Source organism: Leuciscus leuciscus, assembly GCF_965113295.1.
Source record: "Leuciscus leuciscus genome assembly, chromosome: 18".
Taxonomy (NCBI): Eukaryota; Metazoa; Chordata; class Actinopteri; order Cypriniformes; family Leuciscidae; genus Leuciscus; species Leuciscus leuciscus.
The window spans coordinates 2846762-2861761 of record NC_138742.1 but is presented as its reverse complement, the minus strand read 5'-3'; the positions used below and the strand labels follow the sequence as shown (position 1 = coordinate 2861761).

At 38.4% G+C, this 15000-nt stretch overlaps 2 protein-coding genes across 4 annotated transcripts in view; one reads left to right on the top strand and one right to left on the bottom strand.

Annotated features, from left to right (window-relative positions):
- The window catches only part of fhip1ab (FHF complex subunit HOOK interacting protein 1Ab), a 19550-nt gene extending 10293 nt beyond the window's left edge, over nucleotides 1-9257 (top strand). For all 3 annotated transcript variants that reach the window (XM_082145827.1, XM_082145825.1, XM_082145826.1), the window contains 5 exons: nucleotides 21-220; nucleotides 2193-3062; nucleotides 4545-4711; nucleotides 6010-6130; nucleotides 9047-9257. In XM_082145827.1, coding sequence (XP_082001953.1) covers nucleotides 21-220; nucleotides 2193-3062; nucleotides 4545-4711; nucleotides 6010-6130; nucleotides 9047-9252 — 1564 coding nt within the window. In that variant the 3' untranslated portion in view covers nucleotides 9253-9257. The remainder of the gene's footprint in view (nucleotides 1-20; nucleotides 221-2192; nucleotides 3063-4544; nucleotides 4712-6009; nucleotides 6131-9046) is intronic.
- A 3097-nt stretch (nucleotides 9258-12354) lies between these two features.
- Nucleotides 12355-15000, bottom strand: part of LOC309481121 (transmembrane protein 184C-like) — a 7089-nt gene continuing 4443 nt past the window's right edge. The window contains exons 9-10 of the mRNA XM_082145946.1: nucleotides 14941-15000; nucleotides 12355-13526 (exon numbers count right to left, since the gene is read on the bottom strand). The exon at nucleotides 14941-15000 is cut by the window's right edge and continues 112 nt beyond it. Of these exons, the coding sequence (XP_082002072.1) occupies nucleotides 13252-13526; nucleotides 14941-15000 (335 nt within the window). The 3' untranslated portion in view covers nucleotides 12355-13251. The remainder of the gene's footprint in view (nucleotides 13527-14940) is intronic.

Below are 15000 nucleotides of genomic sequence, written 5' to 3'. Positions count from 1 at the left end.
TCGAGTGTGTCTTCCCTCAGGTATCTGATCCCCTGCTCTCATCTGACGTGTGCTGAGAGACACAGACTGAGAGAGAGAGACTGTTACTCCATCACTGCGTCTGCACTTCTCTCTCTCACTCCCTCGTTCTTCATTCCCAAACCCTCTCTAGCTCCGCCCCCCAAGCCCGACTACATCCTCTGGTCAAAGGTCACCGAGGGCCTGCTGAGGGGGAACATGGGTAATGAAGTTCATGATTTCGTGCGCATGCATGCTACTTTAGGCAGAGTGTATGACATATTTAATTTGATATTTATAAAATGTAATTAGAAAATGTATTTACTTTTGCAATTTCAACAATACTTTGCTTAAATATCCATAATAAAATTTAAACATTTGAATTATTCATAGACCTACGTTTCAAAAGTCTGCTTCAAGATTTTTTATGTTTTTGATAGAAGCCTCTTATTCTCAGCAAAGCTGCATTTATTTGATCAGAAATACAGTACAATATTGTGTTAAATTCAGTTTTTATCCTTGTGATGATGGGCTAGGTTAATTACATCATCACTAGGGTGCCAGCCTAAAGTTTGTTGTATTTTGTGTGTTGACAATGGGTATGTTGATGGACAGTTCCAAGATCATGTGTTCCATGTGTTAATGTGGTGAAGGATACAAGAGTCCTTGTTTGTTAAATTATTTATTGTGTAAGTTTGCATTTTACTGCACATATTAGATCTTGTCTGTCTAATCCAGTGTTTAGAGGTGGGTTCTGGTAGTGCGCATATCCGGAACGTACCATTTTTCAAAATGGAGGGAGACATGAGTGCTATGAAGTGTTAATGTTTGAGTGTTTGTTATGTATGTCATTAAGATGAGGGAGAAGATGGGCTCAATGGCAGAGTTGGTAAGAGTTAACATGGCTAAGGCACAACAACATCAAAAGCAATGGTACGATCAGTCAAGCAGGAAGAGAACCTTAAGTCCAGGTCAGAAGGTGCTGCTGCTTCTTCCCACATCTGACAGTTCATTGCTGGCCAAGTGGCAGGGGCCATATGAAGTGTTACGGAAACTAAGTGCTACTAACTATGAGATCTCTTTACCGGATCGCAGAAAGAAGTCCCAAGTCTTTCATATCAACCTCTTAAGACCGTGGCATGAGAGAAAGGGCTCGTGGTCAGAGCAGCTGTGGGCAAGAAGGGTGGATGAAGAAGAGGAACTGGAGGAGCAATACTTTCCATTCAATCAAAAGTCAATCACCTTTCCAGCAGTAGATCATCTTACACCTAAACAGCAGAGAGAGTTCCGGAAACGGGTACCAGAGAATCTTTTCAGTGATCAGCCTGGGAAAACAGATCTTCTTCAGCATGATATTCGCCTACTGCCGACAGATCCCATAAGGCAGACTCATTGTAGAGTGCCCGCCCGCCTGATTCCCGCTTTGAAAGAGGAAGTGAAAGTGATGCTTGATTTAGACATCATAGAACCATCGAGGAGCGAATGGTGTAGTCCAGTGGTGCTGGTACCAAAAAAGGATGGTTCACTCAGGTTGTGTGATTTGGAGAAAGGTTCCCCCCGTGCATATGGTTTGATCCACCAGTGTTTGGGCGGGAAACTTGTGTATTTAAACAAAGGTCTGAGCAGGGTAAGGGGGGTTGCATCCTGTGAATTCTGTGCAAACATTTGAATTTGTCTGAGGCCTTTCGGCATTTCGCTACGTGACAATCCTATTGATATCCCAAATATTATTCTATAATAGACATTCTATATTATTTAATATTATAATTCTGTAAAAAATAAAAATTGCGTTTTTAGTTTGTTTGAGGGTTAAAACATAAAAAGTTCAAAGGTCGTTAAGATTTTTGTATTTAAAAAATAAAATAAAAATACAGTAAAAAAAGTGAAATATTTTACAGTTTCAAACCGCTGTTTTCCATGTGAATATATAGTAAAGTGTAATTTATTCCTGTGATCAAAGCTGAATTTTCAGCATCATTACTCCAGTCTTCAGTGTCACATGATCCTTCAGAAATCATTCTAATATGATGATTTGATGCTGAAGAAACATTTATGATTATTATCAACAGTTGTGCAAACATTTGTTTTCATGATTCGTTGATGACTAGAAAGTTCAAAAGAACAGCATTGAAATAGAATCTTTTGTTACATAATAAGTGTCACTTTTGATTAATTTAATGCGTCCATGTCTCCAGGAATGGAGGATTTGTTCTCAGGTGGGGACAGCGTGGGATTTTCCCGAATAACTTCTTCCGAGCCCTTGATGGATAAGAACTATCTTCATTACCTGTATGATGGGCGCAGGGCCGTGTGTGTCGGCGTCCAGGCGTGTGCCGTGTGGTCGAATCCCTACGACGGTCTCAATCCGTCACCGAACGAATACGAGGAAGAGGACGAGAGTCTTCCTCTCTCAACTCAAACACACACACCCCATTCGGCGTCGGAAACCAGCGAACGAGTCGAGCTCGAGTGGGACGACACGTACGACGCCTCGCCTGACGAGGAGCCGATCCCAGAAAACATGATCCCGGACGAGCCCCCGAAACACATTCAAGAAATGCGTAAAAGTGCAATCATGCTCATTAAAGGATCTTACATCGAGGAGTCCGACTTTCAGGACGATGTGCTTGTTTATAATCTCATCGCGCAAAAAGATGCGCGAGACGACCGGCGGATATCCGTCAAAAACGGTTTGAACAAATTTACGCACGCTAATCACATCGCTAACGAGACTAATCCAGTGAATCATGAATCTGAGCCGCTCGCTTTCGCAAACGGATATGCTTTTGAAGAACCGAAACTGGAGCTTGAAGATGATGCTAATAATCTAGAGCAGATTAGCATAGAGAGCAAAACGCCCGCGGACGACTTTATCTCGCAGTGTCTTGAGCTCATTCGAGATCTGGGCGGAGAGGAAGACGAGGAGGATGAAGAGCACGAGCGGTGGATGTGTGAGGAGGAGGAGGAGGATTTCAGCTCTTTCTGTGATGATCATGAAGGTGAAGATGAAGATGAGGAGGAACTGAGCAGAAACCACAGCGGGAAACATGGGATCTCGTTTACAGGTCAGTCACGATGCTTTGAAACTGTTAAAGTTCCCCTGTAGTCAATAATGGTATCCTTTAAAACTTATTTAAACGTTTTTTCCTTAAAAGTATCTTGAATGTAACTCGACACCCTTGCCTCATTTAGTATGCGCGCTTCTATGAATATGCAAATGAGCCCCGCCTCCACTCACTCACTCAGCTCAGAGATCCACTGGTTGACGATCACACGTTGATCTGATTGGTTACAAGGTAGTTTGTGACGTCAGAAACACCAGCGATTTCAAAGCGTGTTTCTGAGACTGTCTTTGGTTCACTGCAGTTTTAAGGAGAAAATACTCAGCAATGCTGTCGACTTATGAACTTACACATGGTTTGTCTTAAAGTAGATTAAAAACACCACATAGACACATAAACAACATTAAAAGCTGGATATTCACCACAGGGGGCTCCACACTTTAAGCTTTAGCGTGAAAATCAACCCTTAAATAGTTTTAGTTCATGAATACTACGTAATTCTCTTTTTAAAGAAGACAATCAGCAGATTATTGCAAAAGCAGTGTAAAAAAAAAAAAATTAAGGTTTTTATTTCATACAAAATATACATATTTTATAAAATAATTTGTTTACACTTTATTTTAAGGTGTCACTGTTACAGTGTAATTATATATTTAAGTACTGAGTAATATTAAGCAACTACATGTACTTACTATAGGGTTAGGGTAGGACTAGGGTTTGGTTGAGGGTTAGTTGCATGTAATTATGCATAATTTACTGTTATTACTATGGTAAGTACATGCAACATATGTAACAAGGAAACTGTAAAATAAAGTGTTACCAATCATTTCTATGCTAAAATTGCTATAAAATCAAAGCCATATGTCTAACCAAGTTGTGTCCCAATTTTGTAATGCATTATTTTTAAAAGTAACTTCCCCAACACTGAATATGAGGAGGTTTTGTGTGGAATAAAGGTGGAGTTTGGAACAAAACGATCAAAACGAGTGTTTGGAAAGAGTCTAAAGAGCGAGTCTGAGTCCGTGGACATTTTCAGAAACGGCTGAATATGCAGCAATACAAACACTTTCTTTTCTCTCTTCTTCTACTCTATATCTTTTATATATATTTATATCCTTTTTTCCGGGGGAATTAATCAAAATAAAGTGAGTTTTTCCTTAAAACAAGCAAATTATCTGCCAATGGGGTCAGAAAAATAATCTTAATTCTAACAGAAACAACATTATTTTTCTGACCCCATTGGCAGATAATTTGCTTGTTTTAAGGAAAAACTCCCTTAATTTTTATTAATTCCCCCGGAAAACCAGACTTAATATGTTATATCATTTTACTCATCTAGTAAATGCATCTTGATTTAAGAAATGTTTGATATTTGGACTGGAAACTAGACAAAAACACAGAGTAAGAAAAGCATTTTTACCGTAACAAAAAAGTTGCTTTGGATAAAAGCGTGTGCTAAATGATTAAATGTCGATGCTTGTTTAGGGCCGTTCATCAGCGTCCTGCTGTCTCGTCTGGAGAACATGCTGGAGAACTCGATCGAGGTTAATCTGCTGGTGACGGGGATTTTGTCTCATCTGGCCTCGTTCCCACAGCCGCTGCTGAGAGGGTTTCTGCTGAACACTCGGGCCGGCCCGCGCTCGCTCTATCAGGTGCCGGAGACAACTCCCAGCATGCTTTCACATGTGTAATAGTTATTATAATAATATGTGACCCTGGATCACGTCACCAGTCTCGAGTCGCACGGGTATATCTGTGGCAATAGCCAACAATACATGTTATGGGTCAAAATGATCCATTTTTCTTTTATGCCAAAAATCATTAGGATATTAAGTAAAGCTCATGTTCCATGAAGATATTTAGTAAATTTCCTACCGTAAATATATAAAACATGTATTTTTGTGAGTGAATGCTGCACAAAGGAGATTTTCTCAATGTTTAGATTTTTTTGCTCCCTCAGATTCCAGATTTTCAATAGTTGAATCTCGGCCAAATATTGTCATATCCTAACAAACCATACATCAATGGAAAGATTATTTATTCAAAATATTGACCCATGCGACTGGTTTTGTGGTCCAGGGTCACATATACATCACAAAAACCAGTGAACATGCTAAGACTCACTTCTTGTCTTTGGCGTTGTTCGGGAGAGATGATATCCAAAACACCCAAATCCTTCACCTAAGTTTGAAATAAGAACATAAAAGTACTTATTAGGAATCAGCAACTCTTTTTCAATTATAAGCAGTGGTGTAACAATATATCGTGTCACAATATATCGCAATACAAAAATGCATCAATATGTATTGTGGATAGTTCACCCAAAATGAAAATTAATATGCGTTTTCAGAGTTTTTTTAGTGTTAGTACAACATTAAACTACTATGTATAATGTTGAATATAAAACATTTCATAGAACTGATTGTTAAATCATTGATTATTAAAATGGAATCCAGAAAACTTAAAACAGAAAACACAGAATTTGGTTCATAGGGCCCTAAACATGTCATTTATTTTTTTATTTCAATAAATGATTGTTAAATTGTATAAGTTTCATTATTTCTATTAATTAGACATGGTTTTTTATTACTAAAATTGTATTTAACCAATTAAAATGGTTGTGCGAATTTTTTTAAAAACATTTTCACACTTGAAAAAGTAAACTTTAACTGAAATAAAATAAAATACAAAAAAACATTTCAGCTTTTTGCCAAGGCAACATCTCTCATATTTATTTAGTTTAACTTTTATATATATACATATATATAAATGACAACAACACACAACAAAATGACTAAAACTTGAAAACAGAAAGTGTTAAATAAAAATAAACTCAAAATATGAATAAACACGATACGAGTATAGAACTAATGCACAGTGCAGTCAGTGTTTTGCACAGAGATGAATCCTCCGCAGTGTGTCATGTGACGTGTGTGTGTGTGTGTCGCAGGTTCTGCAGTCGGTGTGTGTTCAGATCGAACAACACGCGGCGTCCCGTCCCGATTTCCCCGAACTGGTCCGTGAAGCCGCCCAGTACCTGCTACTCAAAGACCAGGCCTTAAAAGAGCAAGGTGTGTGTGTGTGTGTGTGTGTGTGTGTGTGTGTGTGTGTGTGTGTCGTCCTGTACGGATCTTCCCATTTGATCCTCTTTCTGTTATCATTCTAAAACTGTGTGTTGGGCTATTTAATTTAATTTAATATTCAACAATATTATTGATCTGCCTGCATTGACACCATTATATATATATTTTATTTATTTATTTTATTGTTGTTGTTGTTTTTTATTCAATGCCATGAGAGCAAGGGGTATTATATATTCACATTACATTAGCTGCCAGGAAATGAAAGAAAATAAAGAAAAATAGAAGAAAAAAATAGACAAAATTACATTACATGTTTTCAGAGCTTTTTTTATTATTTTATTTTTTTAAAGATTTACATTTAGTTTAAAGTCATTTTTAAAATGTGAACAAACTGGTTTGCATTGAGCCCACTTCTTTTTGTCTTTTTAACAAAATAAATAATTGTATAATATGTTGTTCTTTACATTCAAAATGGTCATTCTGAGTAAAAAAAAAGCACATCAAATACACACATTTCTATCATACACTTCAGTTTTCTACTAATAAAGGTTTCTAAGTCTTTCCAAAATAATCTTGAGTAAATACAGTGAAAAAAACGGATGCAAAATAGTTTATTTTTCCAGTGCACAAAATTCCCAGGTATATGAAACATTAAACTTAAATTTTTCCAAAACATGCTTATCAGGATAAAGTCTGTATAAAAAAAAAAAGAAAAAAAAAATATATTTTGTAAGACCCTTCTTTAATTTTGTTATTAAAGGGATAGTTCACTTTGAAATTAATTTTTGGTATGTTTTAGCTTACCTCAAGGGCATCCAAGATGTAGGTGTCTTTTTTTCCGCAGTAGTTTCAATTTTTATATTTTTAGGTCAAACCGTTCTTGTCTGTCAGTCATATAATGCAGGTCTATGGTCACTGTCTCAAAGAGCATGCACAGAGTCCAAATTAAAACAATTCCCCGTCATCCAAATTAAACAATTCCCCATCGTAAGTACACATTGATGGCCTAAGACACGAAACGAGTGGTTTGTGTGAGAAAACGAACAGTATTTATATCGTTTTTACCTCTTGAACACAGCCACGTCCAAGTGATCTGATCTGACGTGTACGCAGACTGGTGCATAGATATATACACTAGATGTCGCCTTAAAGACATTCGTTCCAATGAACTGCCGTAGACAAGGCGACATCTAGTGTGTATATATCTATGCACCAGTCTGCGTACACGTCAGATCAGATCACTTGGACGTGGCTGTGTTCAAGAGGTAAAAACGATATAAATACTGTTCGTTTTCTCACACAAACCACTCGTTTCGTGTCTTGGGCCATCAATGTGTACTTACGATGGGGAATTGTTTAATTTGGATGACGGGGAATTGTTTTAATTTGGACTCTGTGCATGCTCTTAGAGACAGTGACCATCGACCTGCATTATATGACTGACAGACAAGAACGGTTTGACCTAAAAATATCAAAATTTAAACTACTGCGGAAAAAAAGACACCTACATCTTGGATGCCCTTGAGGTAAGCTAAAACATACCAAAAATTAATTTCAAAGTGAACTATCCCTTTAACACAAAACTTATTTGGCAATTTCCATGCTTTGACACAAGAGATATTACCAAATAAAGAAGACCAAAATAATCTCTCTGCAGGAAAAGACACAGAACAAAGAGCATTTCTTATATCCTTATTTTAACAGCATTAAATAAGAACTGAACTGAGCTGGATATATATATATATATAAATAAACGTAATAACTTTTTTACCACAAAAATGAACCATCACTGAACTTACTTAAAGGATTAGTTCACTTTCAAAACATTTTTTGCTGATAATTTACTCCCCCCGATGTCATCCGAGATATCCATGTCTTTCTTTCATTAGTCGAAAAGAAATGAAGGTTTTTGAGGAAAACATTCCAGGATTTTTCTCCATATAATGGACTTCAATGGCAACCAACTATTCCAATGTTCAAAGAAGGTTCAAATGTCCGTCTCAATGCAGCTTCAAAGTCTCGACACGATCCCAGTCGAGAAATAAGAGTCTTATCTCGCGAAACCATCGGTCATTTTATAAATAAAAAAAAAATATATATATACTTTTTAACCACAAATGCTTGTCGTGTACCATCTCTGAGATACGCCACGCATTACATCATCACGTTGGAAAGGTCACGAAAATTTTTTCAATAATAATACATTTAAAAAAAGATGTCGGACGATTTTGTAGTTGGAGGAGAAAATGAGATGGAGTTTTTCGCCCTTCCCTTCCTTTTTGAACCGGAGTACACAGACAAATGACTTAGATAGATGACGTGACGCGTGACCTTTCCAACGTGATGACGCAATGCGTGGCGCATCTCAGAGATGGTACAAGACGGGCATTTGTGGTTAAAAAGTATATCTATTTTTATTTATTTTTTTAAACGTCCGATCGTTTCTCTGGATAAGACTCTTATTTCTCGGCTGGGATCGTGTCGAGACTTTGAAGCTGCATTGAGACGGACATTTGAACCTTCTGTGAACATTGGTATAGTTGGTTGCCATTGAAGTCCGTTATATGGAGAAAAATCCTGGAATGTTTTCCTCAAAAACCTTCATTTCTTTTCGACTAATGAAAGAAAGACATGGATATTTCGGATGACATCGGGGGGAGTAAATTATCTGCAATTTTTTTTTTGAAAGTGAACTAATCCTTTAAGCTGAACTGTGACGCTATTCTCTTCTGGAAACACACATTTTTGCATTATTTTCCTGTTATCTCTGTAACGCTGCTCTGAAATGATGTGTGTTGTGAAAAGCGCTATATAAAAAATGTGAGTTGAATATTGTGAAAAGCGCTGTATAAATCAAGCTGTCTTGACTGTGTGTGTGTGTGTGTGTGTGTGTGTGTGTGTCAGAGCGAGATGTTCTCCTGCAGGATAATAACAGCTCCGGCTGGTTCCTCAACGGACACGTGTCGGGTCGTCCACGCAAGCCTCTTCCTCCGTGTCCCAGAATCCCGCCGCACCTGCGTGACAGGGTGTTCGCCACCTTCCTGTTCGCAGAGTTCCTGAAAGAGTTGGCGGCCATCGCTCAGGAGCACGCCATCGTCCCGGAGGAGTGAAACCCCGGAGAGTTCCTGAAGGAGTTGGCGGCCATCGTCCCGGAGGAGTGAAACATCGGAGAGTTCCTGAAGGAGTTGGCGGCCATCGTCCCGGAGGAGTGAAACATCGGAGAGTTCCTGAAGGAGTTGGCGGCCATCGTCCCGGAGGAGTGAAACATCGGAGAGTTCCTGAAGGAGTTGGCGGCCATCACTCAGGAGGAGTGAAACACCGGAGAGTTCCTGAAGGAGTTGGCGGCCATCACTCAGGAAGAGTGAAACACCGGAGAGTTCCTGAAGGAGTTGGCGGCCATCGTCCTGGAGGAGTGAAACACCGGAGAGTTCCTGAAGGAGCTGGCGGCCATCGTCCCGGAGGAGTGAAACACCGGAGAGTTCCTGAAGGAGCTGGCGGCCATCGCTCAGGAGGAGTGAAACATCGGAGAGTTCCTGAAGGAGTTGGCGGCCATCGTCCCGGAGGAGTGAAACATCGGAGAGTTCCTGAAGGAGTTGGCGGCCATCGTCCCGGAGGAGTGAAACACCGGAGAGTTCCTGAAGGAGTTGGCGGCCATCGTCCCGGAGGAGTGAAACACCGGAGAGTTCCTGAAGGAGTTGGCGGCCATCGTCCCGGAGGAGTGAAACATCGGAGAGTTCCTGAAGGAGTTGGCGGCCATCGTCCCGGAGGAGTGAAACATCGGAGAGTTCCTGAAGGAGTTGGCGGCCATTATCCCGGAGGAGTGAAACACCTCAGGCTGTGAGTTCCTCTCTGACATCAGCAACAAACTAATGCAAACGCATCTCTCGTTCGTTTCATCATTTCCTACGCCAGTCCGTTTTGACTGTGAACAGCCAGTGTGTCACTTGACCACTTTAGTATTAAAGAGATAGTTCTCCCAAAAATGAAAATTAGCCCATGATTTACTCTCCCTCAAGTCATCCTAGGTGTATATGACATTCTTCTCTCAGACGAATACAATCAGAGTTATATTATAAATGTCCTGGCTCTTCCAAGCTTTATAAAAATACAAATATTAATTTTTTTATATAAAGCGCATCCATCCATTATAAAGATATTCATAATGTACATTATAATGCATTATATCTTTTCATAAATAATTTTCATAAATATTTGCAGATTCTGCTATTTTTAAGGTTCCTAGTTTAGTTCTGAAGACTCTTACAACAGGTTTACATGCATCCAAGGTTAAACAATTTCATTCAATATACATTACAGCATCAGCTCTTTTCTCAAAAAATCTGAAAACGGTTTGTTCGAAGACTCAATCTCTAAACCCCTCCTTTCCGAAAGCCTGCTCTGCTCTGATTGGTCAGATGACCCAGTCTGTTGTGATTGGTCTACTCTACTCTGATTGGTCAGACGCTTCCTCAGCGCTTGATACACAGTAACACGACCAAACTCTTCCAGGCTCAGATAAACTACAGTGTTTGAGGGCGGAGCTAAGAGACGCTGAGACGCTGGCCAATCAACACCATTATGCAAATTAGTTACAAACATGCGTAGCTTCAGCAGAAGTGAGACTGGAATCATCGACGACTCGTTTCAGAATCGCTTTCCTTCTTTTAGAAGACAATAACTTTATTTATCTGCACTTTGATCTTTTAAACTTTGCAGAGCTTTTCCAGCTTTATTACACTCTACATGACAGGAAAAAGCACAATAGGGCACTTTAAAGCAATGCGGACCTCATTTGTGCAAGTGAACCTTTATTGATGAATAATTTGATTTGTATATAATGATAACGTCTACTTTACAGGAACAGTTCACCTCAAAATATACACTCACATTTTCTCATCCTAATGTCGCTCCAAACCTGCATTATTTTTTATACACAATATGATCAGATGTTTGTTTGAGAAAACGCCCGTCAAGCTCCAAAAAGGACAAAAAAAAGCATAACATCATCCGCCCATGTGACTCACGCTCTATATCAATAGTATATTTGTGAATTATTATTTCTCAAAGTATGGCACCTGCGGGTGAGTAAATAATAAGTGCATTTTAATTTTTGAGAACTATTCCTTTAAAAACCTTTTGTGTGTTTTTTTGTTGTTGTTGATTCAGATTCACGTGGGTTTGTGTTTTACATTATATGGCTTGTTATTTCATTACTTGTTTATAGATTAATCACTGTAATTAGATGTTTATCAGGCAGTTTTTACATTTCAAACATAAAGTATCTTATTTGTCTGTGTGAACCTTCATGTGACTGTGCATTCGTCTCACAACACATTCATTACAACACCTGCATTCAGCCACTCTATCAGATGGTCATTTACAGCTCATGTTACTTCTGAGGGAATTCAGTGTGAAAATCTAGATTGTTCGGTTGGTGAGAGTGTTATTATTATATTATGAAGACACTTTCTTTTTTTTTTACTTCGAATAACATGCACTGATGAAAGATTCAGAATGAATGAATTAAGAAAGTGAATTTGAATTCATGTCGACTTTAAGCACCTATTGAAAATGTTTTAAGTTCCAGTGAATAACCAGGGGAAACATGATTTGTCGAAATGTTTAATCGTATTGAAGCCAATGGGAACTTTTCTAGGCCAATGTGAGATTTTAATCCACTGTGTTTTGTTACATGATGATGCTTGCAACATTTTCAGATCATTTGATATTTCCGCAGTTTAATAATTCTGTCACTGAAGTCACTTTAAATTCTGTCATTTTCAGCAACAAATGACTGAGAATTCTAGAACTCGAATCAAATGCAACTCCAAATATTGAGAACGGCTGCAGATGATGTGAAGCCTTATTTTGATGTGTATTTGTACATTTACAATGTGTTGAATCTGTAAAGGAGAAGATGATTTTGTCATTGATGTCGATGTAAAGTTTTGTACACATATTTTTACAGAACAGTCTGTCATGTGGACCACAGAAAATGGTTTGTTATGAGCCTTTTGTAATATTATTCTGCCCTCTAGTGGTAAATTAAAACTCCATTTGTGGTGTATATTCATAAATATGTGTGTGTGTGCCTGTGTATTTATGTATTTATAATGTAAAAGATCAATATAGGCAGTATAGGAATATATTGAAGATGCCACTCTTGAGCCACAACGTAAAATTGGTAAATAGAGATTTTATTTTGTACATATATTGATAAAACATTAGTTGATGCCACATTACAATATATTAAACAATTTAACAGGATATATATATATATAATATTACTAAACATACACGATTTACAATACTTGCACCGAATAAAAACAGGTCTCGTATGTTTAAGACATTGAAAAGTGTGTTTGGCCTTCTCACACTAATTGGTCATTTTTAGCTCAAGATTTTAAAAACAACAAAAATGTATATGTTTTTATTATAGTGCCACCTAGTGTTGGAAGGTTGATGGAATTTCTGAGTTTAGAGTCTCTGGGATTTACAGTTTCTGACACTTTTATGGCAGTATAATAATAATAATAAAAGGTTCCAGGGTTATTATCCATTAAGTCCCACTGTAGTCAATAATTGTATCCCTTAAAACTCATCTTTGATCACCAAAATGACATATTTAAATGTTTTTATTCTTGAAAGAAAATCTTCATGCCTTAAAATTGCTTGAATGTAACTCGACACCCTTGCCTCATTTAGTATTCGTGGTTCTATGAATATGCAAATTAGCCCCGCCTCCACCCTGATTAACAACTATATAACAACAAGGTAGTTTGTGACGTCAGAAACACCAGCGATTTCAAAGCGTGTGTTTGAGACTGTCTTTGGTTCACTGCAGTTTTAAGGAGGAAATACTCAGCAATGCTGTCGACTTATGAATTTACACATGCTTTGTCTTAAAGCATATTAAAAACACTACATAGACACATAAACAACATTAAAAGCTGGATTTTCACTACAGGGGGACTTTAACTGAAACTATTAAAACATTTTTGTTAATTGAAATAAAAATAAAATGACATTTGCATTATTAATACGTTATCCAGAAGTGAATAGGTCACTGTATGTTTGAGTGTCTTTATTTTCCCATAGCTCACCCTTTCCTAGGACTCTATTGCTGTGCTCTGATTGGCTGTTGCTGGCCCGGAGTCGCTGTCACTCTCCCAGGAGGACGATGTGAAGCCGGCGGGGGCAGAGCTAGAGTGAGGCGTGTGTGTGTAACCCAGGCCCTGGTACCCCCCCCTCGGGGAGGCGGGGACTGAGTGGCGGTCGAGCCGCTCGTGGGACGTCCCGGCGAGCAGACCCGTGTGTTCACCCTGAACAACATCCACTTCAGAGCCGAAGAACAGCTTACGGGGACGACCTAACACAGTACGTCCTGCAGAACACACACACACACGGCACATACGGTTAAATGGACAACTGTGCAGGATCGCCATAAAAAGTGTTATCTTCCCCAATTGCGAAATCTTGAAAAACTGGAGAGAATGTCTACTTACCACATAGCAACACCCTAGCAAACATCTACTATATAACAGCTGTCAGCTGCGCAACTGCCTACCAACACCCTAGCAACCACCCAAAAAACCTACAAACTGCCTAGCAACACCCTAGCAACTATCTACGATACAACAGCTATAAACTGCCTTGCAACCACTAAGAACACCCTAGCAACCACCAAAAAATCTACAAACTGCCTAGCAACACCCTAGCAACTATCTACGATACAACAGCTATAAACTGCCTTGCAACCACTTAGAACACCCTAGCAACCACCCAAAAAATCTACAAACTGCCTAGCAACACCCTAGCAACTATCTACGATACAACACCTATAAACTGCCTTGCAACCACTAAGAACACCCTAGCAACCACCCAAAAAACCTACAAACTGCCTAGCAACTATCTACGATATAACACCAATGACCTGCCTTGAAACCACTAAGAACATCCTGGCAACCGCCCAAAAAACCTACAAACTGCCTAGCAACACCCTAGCAACTATCTACGATATAACACTTATAACCTTGCATGCAACCACTAAGAACACCCTAGCAACCACCCAAAAATCCTGATAACTGCCTAGCAACCACATAGCAATGCCCTAGAAAGCATCTTGTGTTTAACACCTATCAACTTCCTTGCAACCACGGAGACTATCCTGGGATCTGCCTAGCAACACCCTAGCAACACCCTAGCACATACTGGAAATAAAAATGCACATGTGACATTTATAAGCTAGTGTAGCTAAATTTTCAAGCAAAAATTGCTGTAAATTGTCCCCAGAAGTACAATAGATCTAATAAAACCTTGTATGATGTTTTCAAAGGAAATATTTAAAATAAATGTTTAGTTAATGATTTATAATAAATGTAATAATTAATCCTATATTTTAATAGTCATATAACGGTAACACTTTACAATAAGGTTCATTAGTTAACATTAGTTAATGTATTAACTAACATTAACTAACAATGATCAAAACATTTGTTACAGTATTTATTAATCTTTGTTAATGTTAATAAAAATTCAGCTGTTCATTGTTTGTTCATGTTAGTTCACAGTGCATTAACTAATGTTAATAAATACAACCTTTGATTTTAATAATGTATTAGTAAATGTTTTAATAAATGATTAATAATTGCTGTAGAAGTATTGTTCATGCGTAGTTCCTTAGTTCATGTTAACTAATGTTAACTAATTAACCTTATTGTAAAGTGTTACCCATATAACATAGTAATTATAATCTTCATTGTGTGTGTCCCCATGAAGGAGCTGGTGTGTGTTCTCACCGGCGTTGCGCACTTGCTCTGAGATGTCCGCGCGTATGTCCGAGACGTCCAGCATGGCGA